This window comes from Lepidochelys kempii, chromosome 8 (assembly GCF_965140265.1).
Source record: "Lepidochelys kempii isolate rLepKem1 chromosome 8, rLepKem1.hap2, whole genome shotgun sequence".
NCBI classification, from domain to species: Eukaryota; Metazoa; Chordata; order Testudines; family Cheloniidae; genus Lepidochelys; species Lepidochelys kempii.
The window spans coordinates 52,360,444-52,387,674 of NC_133263.1; the positions used below are offsets into that span (position 1 = coordinate 52,360,444).

Consider the following 27,231-nt stretch of genomic DNA (forward strand, 5'->3'; position numbering starts at 1 on the left):
CAGCCCCCTTCTGGAGTCCCTTCTTGTGGGGGCCTCGGATTGAGTCCTCCCCGTCCCCTTGTCAACTGTGCCCACCATCGGCACCGAGGTGAGTGTTGCCAAGGGTATCGGGTGGGGACTTCTGCTCCATCTTGGAGGCAATTGAGGCTCTGGGTCTAACCCCCGGTCACCCTGGGGGAGGACAACCCCCGGCCAGTGGGCCTCGATCTGGGCGGCAGTTGCATTACGATGCCCCCTCCTCCCCTCTCTCCCCTTCCTCTGACTGATGCCCACACTCTTACTCCTGGGGTACCCCTGAGCCATGCCCGGCTGCAGATGGCACCTTGCCTGACATCAAGCCCAGAGCGGGTGCATTTTTTTTCAGCAGGCATCCACCTTCCTCAGCTCTTTGGATCCTCATGAGTGCCTAGTCCTGGGTGGGGATTTTAACACCACCCTCGAAGAGTGGGACCGCTCGGGGACTGAGCAGAGTCCGGCTGACATGGACGTCCTCTGGGAGATCATAGACCATCACTCCCTGGTGGACGTCTGGCGCGATCATCACCTGGATGATGAGTCTACCTTTACTTATGTCCGGGTGGAGGAAGATCAGTCGTACTACTCCTGGTTGGATTACATTTATCTATCTCATCATCATCTCTCATGGGCCCACTCCTCCAGCGTTCGGCCAGCCCCATTCTCGGTGGCCGTGATGGCCCCTCTGACTTCTGAGATGCTGGGGCAGGCCTATTGGCACTTTAACAATAACCTGCTGGAGGATGTGGGTTTCGTGGCATCCTTCCAGGAGTTCTGGCTGGCCTGGCAAGAGCAGAGATGTGCTTTCCCTCAGTGCAGTGATGGTGGGATGTGGGGAAGGTACGTGCCCGGCTCTTCTGTCATGATGGGGGCACCAGTTGGCGGAGGGATGTGGTGATAGAGCAGCTGGAGCAGACGGTCTTGGAGCTGGAGAGGTGCCTGGACGCCAGACCCGGGGATCCATCCCTCTGCAGAGCATGCCAGGAGAAGCGTGAGGAGCTCTGGGTCCTCAAGGATCATCAGGCCTGGGGTGCATTCATTTGTTCCCACATCCATCTCCTTCAGGAGATGGATCGCGGCTCCTGCTTCTTCTATGCCCTGGAGAAAAAGGGGGGGGGGCCAAGAAGCAGGTCACCTGCCTTTTGGCAGAGGACGGCACCCCCCTCATGGATCCGGAGGAGATGTGTGGAAGGGCCAGGGCCTTCTATGCCAGCTTTTTCTCCCTGAATCCGACCGACGCTGATGCTTTCAGAGTGCTCTGGAATGAACTCCTGACGGTCAGTGCAGGCAACTGGGACCGGCTGGAGCTGCCGCTCACTCTGTCTGAATTCTCAGAAGCCCTCCATGTCATGCCCACTAATAAATCTCCAGGCATGGACTGGCTGACCGTGGAGTTCTACTGCGTGTTCTGGGACATCCTTGTCCTGGACCTCGTCACCATCTGGGCCGAGTCCTTGGAGAGCAGGGTCTTCCCTCTGTCATGCAGGTGAGCCATGCTCACCTTGCTACCGAAGAAGGGGGATCTCCACGACCTTCAGAAATGGCATTGGACTACAAAGTCATAGTGAAGGCCATCTCGCTGCGGCTGGAGTCCCGGGCCAATCCATCTTCGAAAACCCTGTATTTGGTCCAGGACCTCTTGGAGCTTGGGTGCAGGGATGGTCTGTCATTCGCCTTCTTTTTCCTGGATGAGGAGAAAGCATTTGACAGGATGGACCACGGGTATTTCCTGGGCACTCTGTGAGCATTCGGCTTCAGGCCCCAATTTGTGGGTTTTCTCCAGGTGCTTTATGCCTTCACGGAGTGTTTGGTCAGGCTCAACTGGAGCCTGACCAAACCGGTCAGCTTCAGGCAAGGGGTACATCAGGGCTGTCTGCTGTTGGGCCAGCTATATTCTCTGGCAATCGAGCCCTTCCTCTGTCTCCTCCGCTGGAGGTTGACAGGGTTGGTGCTCCAAGAGCTGGAGTTGTGGCGGGTCCCATTGCCGTACGCCAATGACGTGCTCCTTGTGGTCCAGGACCCAGGCGACCTGGTGCGGGTGAAGGCCTGCCAGGCGATCTACTTGGTGGCCTCCTTCACCCGAATCAACTGGATCAAGAGCTCTGGCCTGATGGTCAGGGATGGGTGGCAGACGAGCTCCCTTCCACCCACGCTTCAGGCCATTCAGTGGAGTGTGGGTCCATTGCTCTATCTTGGTGTTTATCTTTCTGCCATACATCCTTCTCCACTGGAGAACTGGCAGGATTTAGAGGGCAGGGTGGGTGAGCGGCTGCGGAGATGGACAGGACTGCTGTGGTGCCTCTTCCTCTGAGGGAGAGCATGATGCTTAACCAGCTGGTCCTATGCTCTGGCACTGGCTCAACACCCAGATCTTGGCCGCGGGTTTCCTGGCCCACCTCCAGAAGATAGTTCTGGAGTTCTTTTCGCCAGGACTGCACTGGGTCTCTGCAGGGGTCTTTAGTTTTCCCTTGGAGGAGGGAGGACAGGACCTGATCTACCTTTGCACTCAAGTCCATGTCTTCTGCCTCCAGGCCCTGCAGAGACTTCTTTATGGTGCATGTAGTCTAGTGTGGAGCACTCTGGCACACGCCTTCCTGCGCCGCTTCTGAGGGCTTCGATATGACCAGCCTCTCTTTATCTCCATCTGAGAGGTCTTCTCTGAGACCTCTCTGAGCTGCCGGTCTTTTATCAGGACCTCCTCCGGCCCTGGAAGCTGGTATCAGCAACCAGGTCCATGGCGGCCACCAAAGGGGTAGATCTCCTCGTGGAGCCTCTGCTACACAATCCCCAGCTTGGTGTGCAGGTGGCGGAGTCCCCCTCGGTGCACCAGAGGTTGGTCCTGGCAGGAGTCACCGGGATCGGAGACTTCCTGGACTATGACCGAGGAGACTTGGTGGATCCCCTGATGCTTGCTCAGCATGTGGGGCTCTCCACCCATCGTACTCCCAGACACATACTTCAGGAGGTGAGAGCAGCCTTGTCACCGGCCTCTCAAGCTTACTTTGAGCAGGTCCTGAGGGAAGGTGCTCCCTACCCACCCCACACCCTGGGCCCTCTGGATCTTTTCATTGGGTCCTTGTCCTGTGAGCCTCCTCAGCAGCCCCACCCTTATACCTCGAGCTGGCTGCGTGACCTCCAGCTGGTTCGCTTTTGAACTGCGCCAAGGGCACATCTGTACTCTCCATTTCCTCACCCTCATGTCCCACTCCGATACCAAATGGTGGGACTTAATGTCATCTGTCGAGGGTGAGGAATCCTGGTGGGCCAGCCTATATTCCACCCTAGTCCCGCAGCCCTCTGGGATATCAGCTGATGGCTCCTCCATGGAGCCGTGAGCACGGGTGTGTATTTGGCATGGTTCACTCCTGTCCCGGAAGCCTGTCCCTTCTGTAGCATGAGGGAGACCCTGGCACATGTTTATCTTGAGTGCGCCAGGTTGCACCCCTTTTCCGACTCCTCCTGGACCTCCTTTAACATTTTTGGCTGCATTTCTCCCCCCACCTCTTTATACATGCACCCCCATCTGTGGCCCCACAAAGTCGCGGGATCTCTTTGTCAACTTCCTCCTAGCGATGGCCAAGGTGGTCGTCTGTAACACCAGGGAGAGGATGTTGGCTGAGGGCATTCTCTGTGACTGTGGGGCCTAATTCTGACCCTCCTTCCATTCACGCATCCGGGCAGAGTTCCTCTGGGCAACGTCCGCCTGGCTTCCTTGACACCTTTGAGGAACAGTGGGTGCTGTCCAGGGTTCTCTGCTCGGTGTCCCCTTCAGGTTCCCTATTTTTGACCCTTTGACCTTCACACCAGTCCTTGTCATTTTTTTCGTTGTCCCCTGTAATTCCTTGAGTTTCCAGGCTCTGTGGATTCTCCCCATAGGCTGGGGGAGGTCCTTTAGCCACTGGCGGGTGTCCACTTCCCCAGAACCCAATAGGAACACCCTCTTGCAGCTGTCTGGCCTGACTTTGTCACACTACTGAAAGGTCAGCTGTGGTCGTTTCCCTGTAGATAAATCTCTACATTAAGCATCTTCGCATAACTGTGTATCATTTTCATATGACTTTGTATTATGCCTCTTCATATAACCTTGTATTAAGTCTTTCCATATATAACCTCTATTTTCATACAACTTTGTATCAAGTCCTTTGATATAGGAACTTTGTATTGAGCCTTAGTATAATGTTATAGCCCCTAAGGATAGTTAAGGTAGAAGAAAAATGTCTTTTTGCTAGGAGTAGAATCAGATCTCCCCCCTTTTAATCAATTGCCCTGTTGAATGAATGAGGTGAATGAGTAAGGCGTGGAAGGCAAGCACCTCCAGACAGCTGCAACAGTTGGAGAGGGGATGGAAGCCAGACCCAAGAACAATAAAACTTGTCAAGTGGGCTCATTAAAGAAGATCAGACATATTGAGGGCCTTGGGAGTTAGAAGCGAGCACCTTCTTTTCAAAACACCCTCTTTGAAAATAAATGTGGCAGCATTAAGACAACACCCAGAAGGAAGCGCCACAGATGACCAACTGACACAGACACAGATTTTGCATCTGTGGTATAGATTTGCATGAGAGGGAAGCTGCTATAAATGTGAGGTGTCTTGCAGAGGATCCCGGGTCTCGTCTTGTCAATATCGCAGCATCGATCCGGATGGACAGAAGCCCGGCTCCACCCCTTCCCCATCTAACTCACCTGGCTAGTGAGGTTAAGGGGAGCAACTAGTTGGTAACAACAACAAGACGGAGTGTGCTTGTGTGTGTATGTGAATGCATGAGTGTAATATATATCATATGCATATGATACAGTATTGATTGATACATGTATTACCAATAAATGTGGTGCTTTGCCTTATCCCCCCTGAAAAGATCCTGTGCTAAGTACAACATCCCAACCTCACAACATATCTCAGTAACAGATATAGCAATACTTTATAACTTAACATACAATTATAGTACATACAGTTCAACTGGATATTAAGGTTCAACAGAGCAAGACTTTTAAAATGATACCCCACAAGGCCTGCATTATACAAAACATATCATAATCACATGACAATGGTGAATATGGGAGTTCCAGCATGTTACTTTGAGGTACTGAGTGTCACAGAGGTCCAGTCTGAGACATGTTGAGATGGCAGCTGGATGTTCAAGGAGGAATATTGGAGAGGCACTGAGGATGGATAGGGAGATGTGGAAGTCATCAGTATAGAGTTGATAGCAAACCCTGGAGATTGACTGAGAGCGTATGGAGGGATGGCAGAAAGGGATTGAGAACAGGGTCCTGTAGAACACTGGCAGAGAGAGGAAGGAAGGAAGAAGATGGGAAAGAGAGAGAGCAAATGGTAGGAATACCAAGTGAATATGGCAACAATGAACAGGGTGAAGAGACAAGATGGGGTCCCAGGCAAGAGTCTGTTATAAATGGGAAGAAGGGGGGACAACTCCAAAATGCTGGGAACCACAGAACTATATAAACCAAGCCCTAATGTGGGCTCATGGAAACCTGACAAACAGACCCTCTGTATGCTATATAATTAGGGCCCTTTGTTTCTGCTTTTTATTTTGTTTAAAATTCTTAGGGAAGTTAGCAGTGTTTCGTACAAATATTAAAAAATGAGTGAAAATCAGTGGAAAAAATTTACTTCACAGTTTTCTGGGTAATTATCAGGATTAATAATGAGGCATGAGAGAACACAAAAACCAGAAAATAGAGAAGAGGGCCAGTGGGTTAACAGGAGAAATGGACAGGGACTATCACCCAGCTCCCTTTCTGTCTTGATCCTCCATGGCACATGTTAGGATATAGATATTCAGGCCAGTCTGTAAAGGCCTATACTTTAAGAATTTAAGTATATGTTTATCATTTAGCTAGTTATAGAGGTATAAAAGAAAGAATCACAATCATTGTCTGCCTGTATAGGGCCTTCTCTTACTGTGACAGTCTGAGGCCCTGTTCTTAGGCTAAGGCCTTTGGCTAAGCAGCAGCGGCAGCTATAAGCTGAGAAGTGTAGGTTCACGTCCTCACCAGTCACATTGAAATAAGGTGCTATTGGGCTGTTAGGCATTATCAGGACAGGATTGTATTCCTATCACCACCAGATAAAGATGGTTAAAGAAAACTTAGTTTGATAGCATCCTGTCTGGCAAGAACTCACTTATCAATAGCTGGGGTGTGAAATCCTCATTTCTGTGTTGTTCTATCACTGTAGTCTCCACTTCTCTATTGTTTGTCTGTATAATCTCTGGTTCTCTGATTGTTTCTGTCTGGTGTATTATTAATTTTGTTGGGTGTAAACCAATTAAGGTGGTGGGATATAATTGGTTACATAATCATGTTACAATATGTTAGGATTGGTTAGTTAAATTTCAGTAAAATGATTGGTTAAGATATAGCTAAGCAGAACTCAAGTTTTACTATGTAGTCTGCAGTCAGTCAGGAAGTAAGGGTGGGGAACAGGGGTGGGGAAATTGGAATCATGTTTTGCTAAGGGGGGGGGAATGGAAACAGGGACACAAGTAAGGCTCTGTGGCATCAGAGCTGGGTAGGGGGACACTGAGGAAGGAAATTGGAATCATTGCTTGCTGGAAGTTCACCCCAATAAACATTGAATTGTTTGCACCTTCGGACTTCAGGTATTGTTGCTCTCTGTTCATGCAAGAAGGACCAGGGAAGTGAGAGGGTGAAGGAATAAGCCCTCTAACAGTGCAGGGGAAGCACATGGGGCTGCACTCAACAGCTGGGGTCAGCAGGGGGCTCTGCCCAACTGGGGGGCCAGGTTGCAGCCTTCCACTCCCTGTGGGCCTGTTGCTGCAGCGCTCAGGTGGTGTTGGCTGCTGGGACCAGACTTTCTGCCTGTCTGGCTGCCCCACCGTGCAACTGTAGCAGTCACAAACCAGAGGTTACCCTCCTCTGTGCAGGCGCCCTGTGCCTGAATACTGAATTTTTCAGAGAAATTCAGTAAAAAGCAAAAATGGAGGGCCCTATATGTGATCTGTGTAAAATTGTTAGTGACCATTTTGCTGTTTTGCCTTCTATTGTGTAAATATTCCTAGTAATATCTCCTTGCTTCTCTTTCTGTCTCTCTGAATGTCAATGGTATTGTTCTCTTCAGCCATCTGAGCATAGGCGACTCAGTTCTTTTAGCAAAAAAAAACGAGGAGTACTGGTGGCACCTTAGAGACTAACAAATTTATTTGAGCATAAGCTTTTGTGGGCTAAAGCCCACTTCATCAGATGCATGCAGTGGAAAATACTGTAGGAAGATATATATCTATATCTATAGATAGATCTATATGCCATGGCAACACCCATTTTTTCATGTTCTTTGTATATATATATCTTCCTACTGTATTTTCCACTGCATGCATCTGATGAAGTGGGCTTTAGCCCATGAAAGCTTATGCTCAAATAAATGTGTTAGTCTCTAAGGTGCCACAAGTACTCCTCATTCTTTTTGCTGATATAGACTAACATGGCTACCACTCTGAAACCTGTCAATTCTTTAGGTAACCCCTGGAATGATGGGTAGTCTTTGTTTCTCATGAACTTAGGGTTTTCACTGAGAAGTGATATTTGTGCTTACTCTTCAGGGGAGTATGCGTGCCCCAGATGGGCTCTGGCAGCATCCCATTCGCAGGAACAAGTTCAAATACCTCATAGACCATCCCATCTGTCTGATGGGAGCTGGAAGGTATGTGAAAGGTATGGGGATAAGAGAGATGGTGAAAGTGAAGAAAGGTGAGGGCTGGGAACATCCCTACTCTTCATGTCTAATGGCTGTGATAACAAACACTCAAGTATTGGCTGGGAAATAAACAAGTGGAAGTGCTGCCTAACAATCTGGAGAGATTTTTCAGGCCATGGTGTTTTCCTTTGAGGTCATGTGGTTTCTTTTGGGAATTACTCTTTTCCAAAGGAGTCAAGTCTCACACATTTATATAATCCAGGATTGCTGTGAGGAAGCCCTGCCTGTCTTTAATAGATTTGGAAGAGGATGTAGCTCTCCTATAGCCTTTTGGCAGCTCCTTGTAATTTAACATTGCATTAGTCATGCCAGAGAAGTGATAATGTTCCAATCATATGTTGTCCTTACCAGAAATAAGACACACACATATTTTGGCACATCAGTGGAAACAAGTCTGAAAAGCAACCCTGACCAGTGTTATTGCAGACAGTAGTTCCTGGCAGATTCACCTTCAGTGAAATGATTAAGATGGCTAAAATATCAGTGTGTCACCCTTTATTAGCCAAGTGTGACAAGATTCCAGGTATAGCCTTCATTAGGATGCACAGAATAATCCCCCCTCAGACTGTGACTAGCATTAGGAGAGAAGTGGAGTGCCTGGTGATGAGCTCAATGAATAAGTGCTTTTCTCTATTTTCTCAGGGATGTTTCATTTCTATATGACATAGCTGGAAAAGAAGATGAAAGAAAGATGTCTCCAGCAAGCCCTTTAGCTGAACCACATCGTGATGGTTCATCCATGATTAGTGCTGTGAGTGCTAAAGTTTGATAAATCTTTCTCATTTCATTTGAGCCCTTGAACACAGTGATCAAGAGTTTTCTTCACCAATCTGAAACCCTGCTGATTCTTCTTTACCTTTCCCAGTATTAATGTATGTTTAAGAGCAAGAGATTCATAATAGTAGGCACTGTGGGAATGGTGGAAAATGTAATTCAGTTACTCCCTTTCAGCCTGTCTCGGCTGGAGTGCCTGCAGAGAACGGTGCAAGAGCACTGGTTTTGTGGGATTTCAGTTCCAACTCTATCAGGTCTAGCTGTTTCCAGCCATAATTATTTTAAGCAATAATATAGCCGCACTAACTGTTCTTGCAGGCATCACTGTACAGAATGCTGTGCTTCCATTTTGAACCCTTCCATTTTGGTGTGGCTATAAAGATTTTAAATTTGAATGAGCTCTCGGTGTAGATTTAGGGAGGATTTTCATTTGCACTCAGCATTGCTCTAACTCTGTGAGAGTTTGACTGATGTTGATCTGTGTTAGATTTAGGCCTGGTTTCTCACCCAGCACAGTCTTTTAATCTGTTACCCTTTGATCTAATAACTCACTGCTTTTTTTTTTTTGGCTATACAATTTCTTCAGCAGCAGAAAACCTCCCATCTCACAGTCGGAATTCAGACACACGTTTATTTTGTCATAAATTTACATTTATTTTAGATTTGTGAAGTGCACCAATCATCCAGATTCTAAATACATACATGGAGAAATGGGATAGCAGTACGAAAAGCTTCTGCACAAGGCTTGCTCTCTAAGCAACCCCAACAGATATCCCTTCTGGGGTATAGTGGGCGTTTGTGTGCAGCTTTTACCAATGTGTTTTATGCTCTGATGTCTCCGTTCTGTCCTTCACAGACAAGTGTAGCAGATAGCCTGGTCCCTGAAGAATTTCACATTGTGAAGAACAAAGGAGTCCTGGGCTTGGAGTATTATGATGAGTGAGTGCTTGTATGGTTTACAGAGAATTCTCCTCAAAGTTTAATGGACTGTCTTGCACTATAGAGTGGGGCAAGGTAACAAGGCCAAGAACACTGGCCAAATATATGCAACCTAATCAAGGGGTGAAGAGTGTATAAAGTCTGATTTAGCAGTTGTGTTAAGAGCATATCTAGAAAAAGGGCTGCAGAAGAGATGTCAGGCAACACCTGTCCCCGCAGAGCTGTCTGAGCAATGCTCTTACATCCATTGCTGTGTGATGGCTAAAGAGGGCCAAACCTCTCTCTCTCTTTTTTTTTTTTTTTCATTCCTCTGACTACCTCTCAAGAGCTGGGCTGTCAAATGTATTTCTGGTTGGGTCTGAATGTGGCAGTAGAAATCTGGTGAGACCACAGAATTACAGAACTATAGGGCTGGAAGGGTCCTAAGGAGGTCATCTAGTCCAGTCATTAGAGGGCAATGCTGAGAGATTCCTTAAAGTCACGGTTGGCTGTTGTATGAGTTTAATTGGAGTGTGTCTTTTTACACTCTACCCACTATTTAGAATTGTATTCTGCAATAAAGCTAGACAGGTTCCCTCAACCCACATAGTGGATCTTCAGGGCCCTAGTTGTAATCCTGAAGCTATCCTCTCAGGTTTTCCACCTTTTAGTCCTCCTGGCTGTGAGGCTTCAATTAAGTTCACTAAACCTTGACCAAAGAAGTCTAGAGAGAGTTCTTTAAAACCCTCAACACCATGCCTTAAATTTGTTGGAGTCTCATATTCTCTTCCTTTGAGATTAGGAATTAAATCCCAGACTTCTGAGTGGCAGTATATATAATGTTAATATAAGTAATATTAATAATAATATTAGTATTGTGTGTTATATTTTTTTTATTTATTGGTATTATAGTAGCACCTAGGAGCCCTGGACATGCACCAGAAGTCCATTGTGCTATGTGCTATACAAACACAGAACACAAGGGCAGTCCCTTCCTCAAAGAGCTCACATTCTATACAGCACCTTTGAGGCAGTCCTGAATTCTACAGCTAAGCCAGAATACTGTCTGACGCAGGTTTTAAAATTTATGTTTGTTTTACAGTAAATACACAACACTACTTGAAGATAGTGAAAATAGACTGCGGCTATTCCCATCTATGTGAGTACTGCCCTGCACTACGTTTCTATTAGAAGAAGTGACAGTATGGATTTAATTTCTATGTAATACCTTGTGCCATTTATTTAAGTGAATAGCACTTCCTTTCTACCCTGGACTTTTAGGAAACCATCTGGGAGATTAGAGGTCATCCAGCTGATGAAGGTGATGGACACCATGCTGGAGAAGGCTGGAGTAGATGATGAGCAAATCGGGATAACAGGACCTTCACAGGTAATGTCTTGTCAAAATCCTGCGAAATAACATCTCATCTACACTAGAATTTATCCCCTGCAATATTTAAGGGGTCTCCCAGTTGTTTAATTCTAATGCTATATGCTACTGTGGGTCTTCCTTCTCATCCTGGTACTACTAATAGAGACTGTTACTTGTTGAGGATTTGGTCTGTTCCTCTTGGGATTTGGTCTGATTTATGAAGACTGACAGGTTGGCACCAGGGCATTGGGTGTTGGACTTTCCTGGTGCAAATGTTGCCAACAGGTGAAATGTTTTTAATGGCTAGTGTGAAAGAATTAAAGCAGCAGATTCCCGATCTCCTGATTGTGACTACAAAAGGAGACCCAACAGCTACTGATCCAAATTGACTGAGAGGTGTTAAATGCTGGGCCTTCAGAAACCCGTCCAGGCTTGAAACAGGATGTCAGAGAATCTTCCTATCTTAGGGCTATCTTCAGGTATTCCATGCACAAAAATTGGGCAGATTTGGACATACAGAGTGAGATATTAAAAAGCACTCAGTATCTGCCTAACTGTTCCCATTGGAGTTAACAGAAGGCTCCCATCAACTTTGATGGGAGCGGAGTTAGGCCTATACTGAGCACTTTTGAAAACCGTATCATTGAACTCATGCACAATGACTCTTTCTCCAGTACACTCTACCATTTTCTTCTGAAAAAAAATCTATCACAAGGGTTTTGTTTTTTAAAGTCAAACTTTGTCCAGGATTTCTTTACCCCAAGGTCATCGCTGCCAAAGGGTAAATTCCTTGACAAAGCCTGCAAAGATCCTGGTTTTGTTTTTTTGCCAGCTGCACAATGTATTGGAGGTGCTGAAGACAGAGCAGAACATTTACAACATAGTGTTCCATGAGCTGATTCGACAGGTCAGTGTGGATTGTGCAGAGAGAGGAGAACTGCTTTCTAAGCTTAGGTGAGAATTCACAGCATTCCCTTTCAGATTATGGCTGTGTTCAGACTAGCTTGGTATTTCATAAAACCATGTTGCCTCCAGGAATGTGAAGAATAATTAACTGTCACTCTCCTCAGCACCACTGCCTTGTTCTCTGTAAGTGATTTCTAGAGGGAGAAGCTGTGAGTAGAAAGCTGAGAGCTCCTTTGTGATCAAGGTTCTTATACCGTTCTCTCAGAGATCCTGTATTTGGCACAACCGAATAATCCTAGAATGTTAAAATCCTGGCTTCAAATGCTCAGAAGATTATATTATAGAAATTTCCATACTCAGTAGAAAGAGGATCCTCATTAGATACTGGATTAGCAGATGTAGATTCTCAGAAAGGTAAGACAGTTTTCCCAGTTTACTGTGTCTCTTTCTATTACAGGCAGAGGTATGTGAATCTGCTGGATCGGATCCCCCAACAGATGAGAAACCTTTACAAAGAAATGATGGCGCAACGAGTAATGGACAGGCACATTACAGAAGAGTTATACAATTTCAAGGAATCTGTTAGACGGCTGACAAGGTCTGAATCATGATTGATCTTCCTAAATCTACCTTCTGTGCAGTAGATTTGTTGAGTGTTCTGCTCTTCCATGGTTTCTGCTTCCATGTTTTATGCTGTGGGTCAGAACAATATTGACCATCTCACAGCCATCTTACCTCTTATGCAAAGCTTCTCGTCCACATTCTTAGTACCAGTCCTGTAGAACTGTAGCATAGAATGGCAGCACAGTCTCTTCCCTTTCTTCAAATCAGGGTGGATAAGAATCAATGACTATTTAAAAAAAATTAAAAACTCACATTTGTTTTAAATTTAAATTGAACTTTCTTTAAATTGAATTAAAAAATAAACCTATTTAAAAATAAATTTGAAATAATGATAGACTCCATTAAGACCTAAGTGAATTATAATCTATTGAAATAATTTAAATTAAATATAAAACATATGATTAAATAGTGAATATTTGCTGCCAAGTTTTAAAGAAAGTCAAACCATTGAACTGATGGCAGTCAGTTGCTAGGCATCTAGAACCAAAGTATGAAGTGTGAAATCAGCTTTTGACAGCAATAGCCTCTTCTGCTTGTGCAGAGAGAATATTTTCTTCATTTCAGTTTATTCAGGTTCAATGACTAGTTCATTCAAAGTTAAAAAAACACTTGGGAGTTGAAAAATCAGGAAAGCTTGTTTTCCTCTTCTAAGCTATGAATAAAAACTAGGTGTGAGAGGATGAGATTTACTAGTTCTAAAATGTTCAAGGACCTGGTGACCACAAACAGTCAGTTCAATTCATTAAATACAGATAATACCTTCTTTGTTTAACACATTGGTAAACTTTAAATGCAAAACTTATTTTGATAAACTTTTTGATTTTTTCTGGCATATTCAATATGTTTAAAATAGTTTTAATTAATAAATAAAATGCTGTTTTGGTGCATTTTTAATTGAATTTCCATCCAAACAGAGCTTGACACAAATCAAAAGGAAATAATTAATCATCATCTAGTAAATACGAAATGCATCATTCACCATTTTCTAACTTAAAAAATGGAAAGTTAAGAATCAGAATAAATATACGGTAAGCTATATTATTGCTTAAATAAATATGTATAGGTATGGTGTATCTTCCTTGTTTGCAAAAAAAAATAAAGCACCAAACTTAGTGTAAGGACTATATTTAGTTGCAAATCAATATGTTTTATGTTTCCAATCAATGAGAGTCAGCTTTTCTTTAGGAAAATAAATAAAAAGTACTAATGCAAAACATGATTAAAACTGATTATTTAAATCAAGTTTTTCTGCTTGCTAATTTCATTCATGATTAAAATCAGTGATTTAAATAACTTTGATTTATATCCATCCATCCTGCCTGAAATGTTATGCAAGGCTGTCTGCAGAGGGAGAGCTTTAAGCAAAACATATGCACAAGAAGACCATAGAGTTTTGTTTGCACTGGAAGGACATAAGTATCCCTTAAGATGAGATGATTGGCTGTTTGAGAAAGAGAAGCACACAAGACAGCTAAGGGCATTCTAGATTGAGATTGGTAGGTTGACTCTGAATTGTTCTGATTGCAGCAGGCTGCGAAATGACTGTTCTATGCTATTCCAGTGAGCTATGCGAGGTCCGAGAACATGACTTCAGGGTGACGAGAGAAGCAGAACGGGCCCATGAGGAGCTGGCTGATGCAGTGCGGGATGCTGAGCTGAATGCAAAGTGAGTTCCTTCAGCCCAGGGAAGGTTGGAGTGCAGGCGACATTTCTGGAAGCAATATGATGTCTTTGAATTGAAGGCAAAGCACATACTTCTGCTATTGTCTCACAGGTGACATGGCAGTGTTTACCGTCTGTGGGAAGGGATGCGGCACACTGATTTCTCTCTCTTTAGGGCATTGTAGAGGAGGGGTAGCATATTGATTTCTCTGTGTGTGAGAAACTGGTTATTTCTATACAGTATACTCCACAGAAATTTCTCTAATAGTACCAAATTTCTCAAAGGGATAAGTTGTTTTAATGTTTCAAGTTTTAACCATTAAAAGTCCTTTGTATTTGTTGTCTGTGCATTTTCACATTTTAATGATTTTGACTAAGTACTGCCCCCTCCTCATCCTCCCAGTTCTGAGTTCCTGGTCTCTTGTCAGTCTACAAAAAACATCCGGACCTCATCAGGTCTCAATGTCTGAGGGGCCAACTGATGCAGAGTTTGTCAGACTCCTGCATTGAGTTCTGAAACACCTGACCCAGGGAAGCTTGCATTATGAATAGAACAGTCAGCCTAAACCCAGCACAGACTTGTCTCCAGACTTGTTGGGAACTCACAATGAGAATATCAGTAAAAGGGCTTATTTGGGGTTCAGGGAAAGAAGCTGTGGATTGGCAGGCCTATGGAGTGTGGTAATTGAGGAAAGAGATCTGGCTGAAGCAGGTGTCTGAGAAATGTTTGGGAGCTGTGAGAAAAATAAAGAACTAGGTTAGGAGGAAGGGGATGTAGATTCCAGTAGTGTACCTCTAGCATCTTCTATGCAGTGTAGTTGTAGCCGGTTCAGTCCCAGGATATTAGAGAAACAAGGAGGGTGAGGTAATATCTTTTATTGGACCAACTTCTGTTGGTGAGATAGACCAGCTTTGGAGCCACACAGAGCCTTCAGGTCTGGGAAAGGTACTCCGATTAAAATGTAATAAATTAAATAAACTTATGCTAAACAATCTGTTCCACCTTGGATTTAGCTTGTCTCTCTCACCAAGAGATATTGGTCCAATAAAAGATATTACCTCACCCACACCTTGTCTCTCTGTCTTCTCTCAGTCTTGTGGAAGAATATCGTGAATTGTATGAGTTACAAAGAGCAAGGCTTGAGACCCAGCTGCTCCAGTTAACCCAAGAGAGAGAAATCTGGAGCTCAGCTACATATGACCTGGCAATGAAGGTAGGTACAGACAGCATCTTGGCGGACACTGCCTTACTGCATGATACAAACCATTGTAGCCAAAACTCCTGCTTCAGGATTTCCAAAGCAGGTTTTGTTTAACTGAAATTTTCTGCTCCCAGACCTGCCAAGACTGCTTTTCCCAGGAGACTACTGTTTTTTGGCCCTTTTAACTGTGGAAACTGACAGATATATATTGCTTTTTCTGGTGCTGATCTTCAGGCTCAGTGCAAGAGGATTTCATATGAAATCAGAGTGATTTGTGTATTTTCAGAAAGTGTCACTAAAATGCTTCCTTGACTTTTCTTAGAGTTTAGATTACCAACCCAGATTCCCTAGACTCTTTCTGTAATTCCAGGACTATATTTTACTTTTTTCATTGTGTCCACATTTGTGATCTCTTATTTTATCCCACTCAAGTTTAACATTTGCTGTGAGAACTACTTGGAGCTGCCTGGGAGTTTTTCAGGTTGTTCCTTAGGATGAGGCAGCAATAGTTCTGCAGAAACAGAATGGGATGATTTTGCGGGGCTCTCTGAGTTTCCCATGGACAGCATTACTAGTCCTTCAAAGCACATCTGTTCAGAGTTATTGGAAATGGCTTGATATTTTTACATTAAGAGATTATTAATGGCCAGATTCTTCCACTCTTACTCATCCTGAGTAGTACTGTAGCAGAGTGATGACTCACCAGCACAGTACCTCCTGCTGGTCCTTTGGGAATTAGCTCTTTTCCAGCCTTGGAGCGCCCTCTGCTGGCTGGTCTCACCTGCCTTGGGCCCCCGTGTCCCTCCCAGACCCCGGTGCCTCTTACCTCAGGGTTCTGTCCCCAGCACTCCCCACACTCTGGGTCTCCCCTCCCAGTGGAACCCCCTCTCCCTATGCCCATCTTGCCTCAGTGGCTACTGCCAGTCGTCATCTAGCCCCCTCTCACTGGGGCAAACTGCAGTCTGTAATGGCCACTCATCATCAGCACGGGGGTTGGACCAGCTGCCTCTGCCTACCCCCGGACTACACCTCTTTAGCCCCAGTGCCTGCCTTGGGCCTTTAACAAGGCCTGCAGCCTGGGGAGTTGCCAGGCTGGAGCTCCCCAGCTCCTCTTGCCTGTCCCCAGCCCTGCTCTGCTTCAGGTACCCTTTTCTTCCAGGCAGCTAGATCCTTCTCCCTCTGAGGCTGGAGAGAGACTGTGACCCAGTTCCTCCCTTTGGCCTTCTTCTACTCCCAGCCCAGCCCTGATTGGCTCCCTGGGGCAGCCCTTTCCCAGGACTGTTCTTAACCCTTTCCACACCGGAGCGGGGTGACTGCCCCGCTACAAGTACCTTACTTCATCTCTTGAGGACTGCTTTTACCAAGAAAAATACAATATTGGAAATATGGTATGGACATTTTTATTGATATGTGTTACCTATCATAAATGCCACATGTGGTTTCTGTTACAGTTTAACTTTAAAAGGCACATTATCCTGATGGTTTGTGCCCGAATTTGAGTAAGTTAATGCAAATTTATACTCTATTGTTATTTGACGAAGGTTATTGCCTTCCAGAGAGCTCCACTAAGCTTCAAACCATGGGCTTTAGTGTTCTACTGCCACTTTATATACAGGAGCCATCTGTTGGGATGTAATCGAGCATGTGCTTACCATTGTTACTTATAAAATACTCAGATACCTTGCATATCATGTGGAATAAATGTTATACCAATAAAATAAAACCCAGCAGGATCTTATTAAAGGGGATAAGACAAAATGTCACATTTATTGTGACTAGTAGGCAGTCAATTATAGCTTTAACATTTCATTCAGTTTCACATTCATTCACACACACACACACACACACGTTCTGCAAATTTGTTATAGTTACCAGTCTAGAGGTTGCCCATGCCAAGTTACTGGCCAGGTAGCTTGGGCATGAGGGTGGAGCCGAGTCTTTGTCAGATGTGCATCTGATGCTCCTGGAGGGTTATAGCAGAACCAGACTCAGAGTTCTCAGTTTCTAGAGTCCATTTTTATAGGAATTTATTCCTATGCCAGCCTATGGGAATTGCTTCATCATGCTGTTGCTGAATCAATCAGTAGATGGCACATTCCTGATGGCTCCGTGCTGCCAGATGTTCTTCGGTTCTCCCATTCTTGAGGCTGTTGGGTGGATTCCAGTGTGCCCTCCGGGGGTCATCTGGTTGTCTCCACTCTGCGCATTCTTCAGCTGATTGATACTGAACTCCTAGGCTGGCACCTCCCTGATCATTTATTATCTGCACCAAGCATCCATCAACATACATCCTCTATCTCTATTTTAATCACAATTGTTAACAAAATGAGATAAATACAACAAAAGGGTGAGGAGTCTCTGTGTGCTGTTTCTGTTGTTACAAAGTATCGCTTTGAGTCTCTCCTCTCTTAGGATGTAATAACACAATTAGCAGCTTGCAAGGTTCACATGGAGAGGGAGAGAAACAGTAACAAGAAAAAAAAAAAACAAAAAACCAAGAGACCTCTTAATTAGCAATGCCCTGGAATTTAAATGATTGGGAATCAAACTTACTTGTGATTTTAATACAGAACTTCTTTAATATGTTCCAACATAATAGCCGAAAGTTGCTGAGCAGTCCTTTAAATCTCCATCCCTACTAGCTTGGAGATGTTGGGCTTTGGCCATCCTCCATCACATAGTGAGTCATTCTAATGAGGTTCCTGCTGGCGTTTAAGCTCAAGCAAGGTAGCGTGGTAAGGAAGTTCTCTCCTCCTCAAGGAGTGTACTTGGATTGTCAGGTTGCAGATCAAAACGATGACAGTAGGTGGCTTTATCACACACTTTGATTCTGCTGTTGTCTCATGCTGTTCATTTATTTGCTATGGTGGCCACTGGCACTGAGGTAGCATTTTTTATGGAGTTCTGTTCTACAAACTATATACTCTGTGAGGCCTATGACAGCAACATCTATTCAGATCTTTCACTCCTGATAGCAGGGCTGTCGTATGTTTGATGATGAGGGGAGACAGTTGTCCATGGCCTGGGTTTGTAGTGGAAGGTGGGCCTCTCAGTGGGTCTGCACAGCAGGACGTGTGTGATGCGCAGCAGTGCTGGTAAGAGACTGGTCTGTGTTTCCTGGCCCTTTCCCATACCACGAGTCAGGGTTAAAATAGTTGATGCCCATCTTGTATGCTGGGGTCAGTGCTCACCAACCACTTTGACAGGGACAGTCTGCCAGTGTTTGGGTACAGCACCTAGCAATAATATGTGCAGCAGGAGGAGTTCACACTAGTGCCACCTGCTCCAGTGGGGAGTCAGCCAGGAGCAGGTGTTGGGGAGACACGAGTGCTCACTGTGACAGCTGAAGGGTAGCCCTGGACCATCCTGAGCCACCTGATAAGCGGGACAGGGCAAAAAGAGGCAACAGGGGAGCAGGGGGCTAAAACAGTGAGGGGCAGAGACAAGGTAGTGAAAGAATTGGAGAGAGCCAAGGGAAAGGGACTGAGAACAACAGCACAAGTAGATGAGGGGTGTTTGAAAGAAGAATGAGATGGGGCAGATATACGACAGGAGCAGCAAGTGGGGGAGTAACCCCAAGCGGGGAGCAGAGACAAGGAAAAGCAAAGGCAGTAAAACATTGACGGGAAACAGACTCAAGGTGAGAGTCCTGCGATGCGGGAGGGAGGGCTGGAAGAGATAGCTGCCTGTCTGGGGGTGTGGGGTCACTGTACGGGACAGGTCACAGGAAGGCAGAAGGCTACCTGTCCTGGCCCTGTAAATCCTGTGACAGCTCTGCCCATAGACTCTTATAGCTTAGGGAGTGCTAGTGTGTAGTCAGCTTTTCAGGGTACATTTCTTACACAGCGGAGCTTGGGCCAGTTATCTCCCGGGTTGTTCTCTAACCTCCTCACCACTCCCAAAAAAGCTGGTATAAGTAACTGTGTTCCTTGCAGGTGATTGGAAGAAACCAGCTCATGTTGTCTCGCAAGCTCTATGTTAGTGAAAAGGCATGGACCAAAGTCATCAAACACTTCATAGTGCTTCTGGCATCACAGGTAGAGCTCTGTTTTTGATATATGATTGTGGTGTGGAGAAGGCTATGTTTGGAGAGCTTGTGTCTGTGCAGGGTCCATCTGTCTCAATTCAGAATTTCATCTTCCCAGTTACTATTTGAACTTTAAAGTTTTGGCTCAGGTTTGAATGAATGGTATGGTTTGAATAGGTTCTCTATCTCCTCCTCTATGTTCCTTTCCCTGCTGTTCCCTTTTTCTCCCCTTCCCTCGCTCTGTCCTCAACTCTCATCTTCTCTTTGTGGCTTTTCCTAATTTGCTCCCTCTGCTCATCCTCAGAGGACCAATTGAAATCAATGCTAGTGTAATTGTGTCCTCAACAGTGCTGGCCTGGCACATTTGCCTTCTGATGTTTCAGCACAAATACAAAACTCAAGGGCTGTCCTAATGCTGTGAGTGAAATGTCCAGCTCCCAGGGTCATTGTGTATGCTGTGGAACTGCAGAACATTTTCAGGCTAGCAGTCTGTGAAGTGGGTCATTGTTCTGATCCCAGTGAAATGGAAGGTCCCTTGCCTTATGGTTCTCCCATTCTTTCTTGTGATGCACACAGGACACAGCTGACCTTTCCAATTTGCAGGAGATGACTGAGCAGTTCAGGGAGCTGTTGGACCGCATTAGGGTTGAAGTGGAACATGCTGAAAACTCCAGCAGGGAGAAGCTGCGAATTGTTCAGAATGGCCTCACCAAGTGGATGCAGTACTTCCAGGACAATGTTTTGTGAGTGTCCAGGAGTGCTTGTTTAATTTAGGCAGTGGTACACTAGCTATCTCCACCACCTTTATGTGACAGAAAATTGCAGTGCACCAACCCTGGCAGCCCATACTCAGGCAAAACCCCATTAGCTGGAGGATTTGGCTCACTGGGTGCAAGCTGCATACACCTCACCATTGTTTTGTTAGCTTTGACATCTGTTTATTCTGAAAGCCTTGTCCATAGTTGAAATCTGTCAGATCCAATATGGTGATGTAGATGTCTGTTCATACCTTCTGCAATGATTCTGTCTTACACCCCCACTGAACAACAGAAAACAAAAGATTTCATAGTAAACTATGAGATCTGTTTGTCTGTTCCCATGAAGATTTTGAAACAAATGGAGAGAAATCACCTAAGATGGAACATGACTAAAATACAGGAATTCAGGATAACTTCCAGCACCTCAGAGGCCTTGTAGTTCGTAAGGTTTTTGGATCATCTATTTGTGCTGTGTTTTTTCAATGCAGAGCACAATGAAGTCCTGGTTCATGACTGGGGCTCCTGGGGCTTCCACAATACATGTAACGAATAATAATAATGACAAGGATAAAGGTTGATTCTCTCCAAACAAAGGGAAAAAGTAAATCCTATCTAATGGAAGGACTAGATTATATCCTAAATACGAACACACACTAAAACAATACTTCTTCAGTGGCAATGTGAGGACAATACAGCCTTCCTTAAGGGGGAAAGTAGAGAGAATACAATATAAAATACAGTAACAACTAAACACTTTTAATACAATGTCTTCAGATAATAACTGTGGCTTGTTTTTTAAAAAGATCCTAGGTATTGAATCCTGAAATCAATTTCTGTCTATGAATCCCAGATTGTAGAAAACTTTCTACCACAGTAAACCTTAGATGTTCTTTCAAGTGTTTACAACTAAACATTGACTTAATATAGCTTTGAAACTTTACTATGCAAAAGAAAAATGCCGCTTTCCCTTTTTTTAGTAGTTTGTGTTTAACACAGTACTGTACTGTATTTGCTTTTTTTGGGGTCTCTGCTGCTGCTTGATTGCGAACTTCCGCTTCCAAATGAGGTCTGTGGTTGACTAGTCAGTTTGTAACTCTGGTGTTCATAACTCTGAGGTTCTACTGTATTTATTCCAAAAGCCTCCCACACCTCAGGTGGAAAACCTGACCTCATTGAAGGCACTGGGAGTTTTGCCATTGACTTCAAACGGACTGAGGATTCCACCCTCTAACTTTATAACCAGAGTTTTCTTTCTGAAAGGTTACTCTCTGACTGGTCTGAGAGTGCTCTTGTTTGTTGTTTAAGTTTGGTAATTTTTATGCTTAAATGCAAATAAGTGAAATACCAAAATTTATTTTAATAGGACACTTAAAGTTACAAAATGAGACACTAAAAGTCAGAAGATGCAAAATGTAAGGTTCTCATAGTAACATTAACTTACTTATCATCCTCATTCTACTTACTTGTTGAACTACACATTTAAAAAGTAAAATAGGAATAAAAATATTATATTAAGAATTTTTTTCTAGGATGATTGCAGTATTAGTGAAGGACAGCATTTTGTCAGTTTCATTCACAGCCTTACTGAGGACTAAGCATCCAGTGCTTGTTTGCCTTCCATTCCTTCTGTGCTTGAAGCAATCTTTTTTCCTACAAGGGACTCCAAACACTTTTGTGATTCTAGGGGAGGGCATGTAAGTCAGTGGTGGGGAAGAAGCCCTAAAGACCCTTCCCTTAGCAAAAAGGCCTCTGTTTCAAGTACAGGATATAGCACCTAGCAGGATGTGCACACATTATAAGTTTACTTTTGCTCATTCAGGAGTAATGTTTCTCTTGTAACTCATCTCTTCTCAATTTCTCTCCTTGTACCTCTAGCGGGAAAGCAAGCTTCTCTAATATGAAGGGAGAGGTATTGGAGGAAATCCTACAGGACTTCAAGAACTTGGAAAATGTAAGTGTAGGCGGGTGGGACCACCCCGCTACAGTAAGACTTTTTGAGAAGCATATTCCCCTAGCCTACAAACTAAGCTGCTAACAAATAATTAATATTTAGCTCTACAAATGCTAAGAAGGATAAAAATAAAGCAAGGCTCCAAGTTTATTGTATAGTTGCTTAGTTTGCAACATCTTTTTCATCTTGGGCCAAAAGGGTTTCCATCACCTTTCTGTTGCACATCTGGGGGTGACCCAAGCAGCTGAAAGCTTTTTCTGGGATGACATCTTCATTACTTTCTTTTCAGATGTTGAATGAGGACCTGGAGCAATATGGAGGGGACGTTCTACTAATGAAGAAGGAGACCCTCAAGACTGCTGCCAACCTGCAGAAATGCTGGACAGAGCTGGGACAAACAGTGCTTAGTCGTCACAAGGACATTAATGGGGTGTTGCCTCCAGAGCTCAAAGCCATGGAAGAAATAAATGAACGTACAAATGAGCTCTGCCAGCAGTACAGCATAAGAATAAATGGGGAGAATGGTAAGAAATTACCTATCTTGTCATTCATTCTTTCCTTCAGTGTGTCAGTGAACGAGTGACTAAAAGAGAACCATTGGATATAATTTATTTGGACTCTAAAAAGCCTTTGACAAAGTCCCTCACAAAAGACTACTAAAGAAAGTAAGGTCTTGTTTGTACAGGATGTTACTGTGTGGGAACCCAGAGTGTGACTCTACAGTGTATTAGCTTGCCATGCACTAAGTCACGAAGCTGACCCTGGTACAGTGCTCTGCAAGTTCTGCAGTGTGCTTTGACATACTGCTGTTTGAAATGGGAGTACATGAAAGTGCACTGCAAAACTTCTAGTGCATGATAGTAGTGTTCGTATGGGATATTACTGTGTGGCAAGTTAGTGCGCTGTAAATTCACACCCTGGCTTGCGCACACAAATGTCTGGTGTAGACAAACTCTTAGTAGTCATAGAAACTGGTAAGAGACATGGGGGAAAAAGTGGGGCTAAATGGATCAGTTTTCAGTATGGCAAAAGGTTAACAATGGGTTGCCACAGGATTCTGTACTAACTCCAGTGTTGTATAAGATATTTATTAATGATCTGAAGAAAGGGATGAGCAGTGTGCTGGCAAAATCAGCAGATGACGCAAAATAATTTAAATCAGTGAAATCTAATGTAATGAGGGGATTGGGCAGCACCATGGCAGAGGAAATTCCGTGTTGACAAATGTAAAGGTAATGCACATTGGAAAGAGTCATTTTGAGAACTATTGCTGGGTTCTAAACTAATGTAACCACTAGGGAAAGAGACCAGAGGCATCAATGTGAACAGATGAATAAAACTGGTGTTCAGTGTGCAGCAGTGGTAGAAACAAACAAAATGTTAAGCAGTTATAAGGAACAGGCTAGTGATATTGAAAACATAATGCCGTATCATAGAGAAGTAGCATTCAATCACCTGAATACTATACTAAGCCCTGATCACCCTAGCCCCAAAACTATGTATCAGAATAGAATGGGGGTCAGTATTGGGTGACAAAGAGTAGAGGCCTGGAGAGACTTCTGTGTGAGGAGAGATTGATATGACCAGACCATTTAGTTTAGATAAGAGGGGACCTTATAGAAATATATAGAATAAAGGTAAGTCTGGTGCCCCACTTACCCCTTCCCCTAATAAAAAACCAGGGTACAATCAGTGAATCTTGAAAGTCAACAAATTTGAAAAAGGAAATCCTTTTTTCCCCATAATGCACAATCTGTGGAACTCTTTGCCACAAGACATCACCGAAGCCAGCACCTTTAGTAGGATTCAAAGACAGCTTAAACACTTTATGTGGATAATGAGAATGTGTATAGTTACATGCATCTCAGCAGACAGAGAATATATATTTGCATGTGCAAAATAGGTAAATGAGCAGGTAATCACACCTTTGCACAGGCAGTTTCCCATTTTACACACACATTTATATTTTGCACATACACATGCACATTTACCAGGCAGAAGTTGGGTGCTTGTGTTGAAAGTTTTGCCCTTTTATGTATGAGGCATTCTTGGCACATAAATAAATAAAACCATACTGTGAAAGGGTCTATGCATAGGAACAACAGATCCTTTTTGGTCTGTCTTGATCCAGTGCTTTTGAATGAATACAAGGCTGCTGATTATTGTGATGTTGGCCATTGCTGAGAGCTAGGAATCTGAAATTGATTGAGCTATGTAGGAGATTTATGGTCTGAACCATAGGTCCTTGAAATAAACAGAAAGACACCCATTGACTTAGTGGCTTTTGAATTAGGTCCTTATTAAACAATTAATCTTTAATTCAAGCCTGCTAAGTTCATGCATAGTGTAGTCATTCCTCTTATCATAGAATTTTGAACTACTGGATTCTGAAACTCACTTTTCACTGACTGAAGGAATACAGATAAAGTTTCCTCTTTTTCCCCCCCAGGGGTAACCAGGATTTTGACAGGTTTAGTGAGCAGTATGGAAGATTGGACATTCAAGATGCTAACCAACAAGCGAGGATCTGGCATGCATGAATCTGATTGGCTGAAATTGTTTCGAGTGATTCCTGATTGGCTGACCCAGGTGGCTGCACTGATGACAATTATAGGTTCCGGCCAGTCTCATGAGGATCGGAAGAATAGAAAGCCTCATGTCTCGTAAGATAGGTCTTTGCCAGTGTTGTTCATTCCTCTCTTGGGCTGTCCTGACACAATTTTCTCTTTTCACATGCATGGATAAATGTTCTTGTGTGGTGGACACTGTCTGGAACAGGAGGTTGGTAATGGGCTACAGAGCCTTTCACCTCTAGGCCACCGGCTGAAATTTGATTCAGGTGGGCGGTGATTAAAAGTCATTCCCATCTGATGGCTATTTGGTAATACCTACGAAATGAGTTGTGTACAGTTCCTAGTACACGTGTCCCCATCACAGCTGACACTTCCTTGGCAATCTTGGAGTTAGAAACCAAGGACCAAATGGACCTCAAAGCCTGACCTCTTCTCTCCCCCCGGAAGTGGTCCCTCCAGGTGAGGGATGAAGCACATTGCTGGGGCAGTGTGAAGAGTCTTGCTGCTCGTGCTTTACTTGTTAGATGGTAAAAGAGGAATTTAGGCTTCAGATTGGTCAGTTTGACACCAGTGATAATTCTAGCATGTGATGAAACTTCAATTTGTATGAAGTTCATATACCAATCATGCTTTTTCTCTAGCATTTGTATTAATTCAAACAGAACACTAAAACATTGTGCATAGCAAATAGTGGCACTTTCTGATTTCTTTACCTTCTGGGCACTCTGCAAAACCCATCTTTTCTCTCTCTTCTCAGGCTGATGAGAAGGAGTTGGCTGAGGGCTGATTATATTTATGAAGAGTCCTTTTGTGTAATTTTGTGTATGTTAACTGATAGAGATATGTTATTATTTTATCAGTTTGAAGAAAAGAAAATATTTGAACAATTTACAATTGGATTTATGAGGTGAAGTTCATCTATGGTGTAACTCTATTGACTTTGAAAAAGTTACATAAGGAATGAATTAACTGCAGAATATGTATACATTATGTAACCGGCTATTTACAACTGAGAAATTCACCAACAGCTACGGCATTTACAAAAATCCCTAAATCTTTTATACAGTATGTAGCAGACTAACCATAGACAATTTAACCCCTCCTCCCACCAAATATATCCAATCCTCCCTCACCCTTCAAACCCTATGTGCATAGGCTGAATACAATGCTAGTTCACAGCTATTCACAACTTGATGGTCATGGCTATACACATTGTTCACTCACTCACCATCAAGTGAGTGGCCATTAAATCTGTCTTCAAAGGGAACAATGGGTTTCTGTTTGGGTTTTTATCCAAGCTATATCAGCAGTACTCAAGGCTTATCTTCTCTGTTTTTGCTAGAATCAGAGGGGTAGTCGTGTTAGTCTGTATCCACAAAAACAACGAGGAGTCTGGTGGCACCTTAAAGATTAACAGATCTATTTGAGCATAAGCTTTTGTCGGTAAAATACCCACTTCTTCAAACATGCATCTGAAGAAATGGGTTTTTTACCCATGAAAGCTTATGCCCAAATAAATCTATTAGTTTTTAAGGTGCCACCAGACTCCTTGTTTTTGCTAGAGTTTTTCTGGGAGGACCACAAAAGTAGACTGGGAGCTTTCTCTGTCTTTAACTGGTAGAGAGGCAATGACAAATCTTTCATGACAACTGTTTGTCAGCCATTTGAATTAAATACAGGTTTCAGATGAAGTGAAGTGATGAATCCGATGAAGTGAGCTGTAGTTCACGAAAGCTCATGCTCAAATAAATTGGTTAGTCTCTAAGGTGCCACAAGTACTCCTTTTCTTTTTTTGAATTAAATACATGTTAAACATAAATAAAACCAGAGTTTGAATCTGAAAACCAGTTGCTCAAAATACTCTCTTGTCATAATGCTGTTATTTGTCAGTAATCCATAAAGCCTCTCAGGAAGTACAAGCTGGATTGAATTTCTAATGTAAAAATCCAATAGGAACCTCTCTCCTATTTTTAAAACACATTTTAGCCTTCTTTATTCATCACAAGGAAGCAAATCAATATACAACTTTTGTTTCCACTGTAAGTCAATCACATTTACATAGAACTTGTGACTTCAGACAATCAGAATTCCCATTATTGGAAGCGCTCATGCCCATTGTGACTACCTCAAACAAGAAATTAATATAATTTCTGTCAGTTATTTGACTGAATTTTTGTTAACCTAAGCTCTTTTTCCTCCCCAGATTTCCATTTTCCTTAATTTTTGTTGTTGTATAGGAATATCTTTATGATGACTGCTCCTTAACTCCTAGTTCCACTCTCCTGCAGTTAGAGTCCATGATAAAGCTCTTTGTTCTGACTACACCCTGAAAACGACTCATGGGTTTCACCCGTGGGGCTCCCCAACCTAAATCATCACTAAAGTCAATTTAAAGACAAAGCCAAACTGTTTTATCACCTACATGCTGCAAGTGCATCACATTTACCCTTTTTTCCTGGAAAGTGGATTAAAGTAAAAACATAACAACAAGAGAATGTTAGCTGAGCAGAAGACTGTTGGTATAAGAAGAATACATAGCTACTTCAACTCCTGTGGCATGTGTGATCTGTGCTAGAAACATGTATGCAGGAAAGAGAGGAGAGAATCTTGCTGAATTGAGTTGAATTGAGTTGGGAAGCTAGATTTCTGTATGAACTATGAGAGTCTCAGAGTCAGATCTGATGCACTATAGGTCACTTTGGTTTTGGGGTTTG

The 27,231-nt window shown here is 43.6% G+C and overlaps 1 protein-coding gene across 7 annotated transcripts in view; it reads left to right on the forward strand.

Annotated features, from left to right (window-relative positions):
• AXDND1 (axonemal dynein light chain domain containing 1) overlaps positions 1-27,231 on the forward strand; it is a 58,975-nt gene that overhangs the window by 11,107 nt on the left and 20,637 nt on the right. For 6 of the 7 annotated variants that reach the window (XR_012160321.1, XM_073356523.1, XM_073356525.1 and 3 more), the window contains exons 4-17: positions 7,596-7,696; positions 8,393-8,501; positions 9,381-9,463; positions 10,545-10,601; positions 10,724-10,832; positions 11,647-11,768; positions 12,178-12,318; positions 13,906-14,010; positions 15,100-15,220; positions 19,144-19,245; positions 19,812-19,978; positions 21,869-21,944; positions 22,234-22,468; positions 24,394-24,607. Coding sequence is in view for 6 of the 7 variants with exons in the window: in XM_073356523.1 (XP_073212624.1) it covers positions 7,596-7,696; positions 8,393-8,501; positions 9,381-9,463; positions 10,545-10,601; positions 10,724-10,832; positions 11,647-11,768; positions 12,178-12,318; positions 13,906-14,010; positions 15,100-15,220; positions 19,144-19,245; positions 19,812-19,978; positions 21,869-21,944; positions 22,234-22,468; positions 24,394-24,607 (1,742 nt within the window). In the remaining variant the exon portion in view is untranslated. The remainder of the gene's footprint in view (positions 1-7,595; positions 7,697-8,392; positions 8,502-9,380; positions 9,464-10,544; positions 10,602-10,723; positions 10,833-11,646; positions 11,769-12,177; positions 12,319-13,905; positions 14,011-15,099; positions 15,221-19,143; positions 19,246-19,811; positions 19,979-21,868; positions 21,945-22,233; positions 22,469-24,393; positions 24,608-27,231) is intronic. The other variant, XM_073356527.1, reaches the window with a different exon arrangement.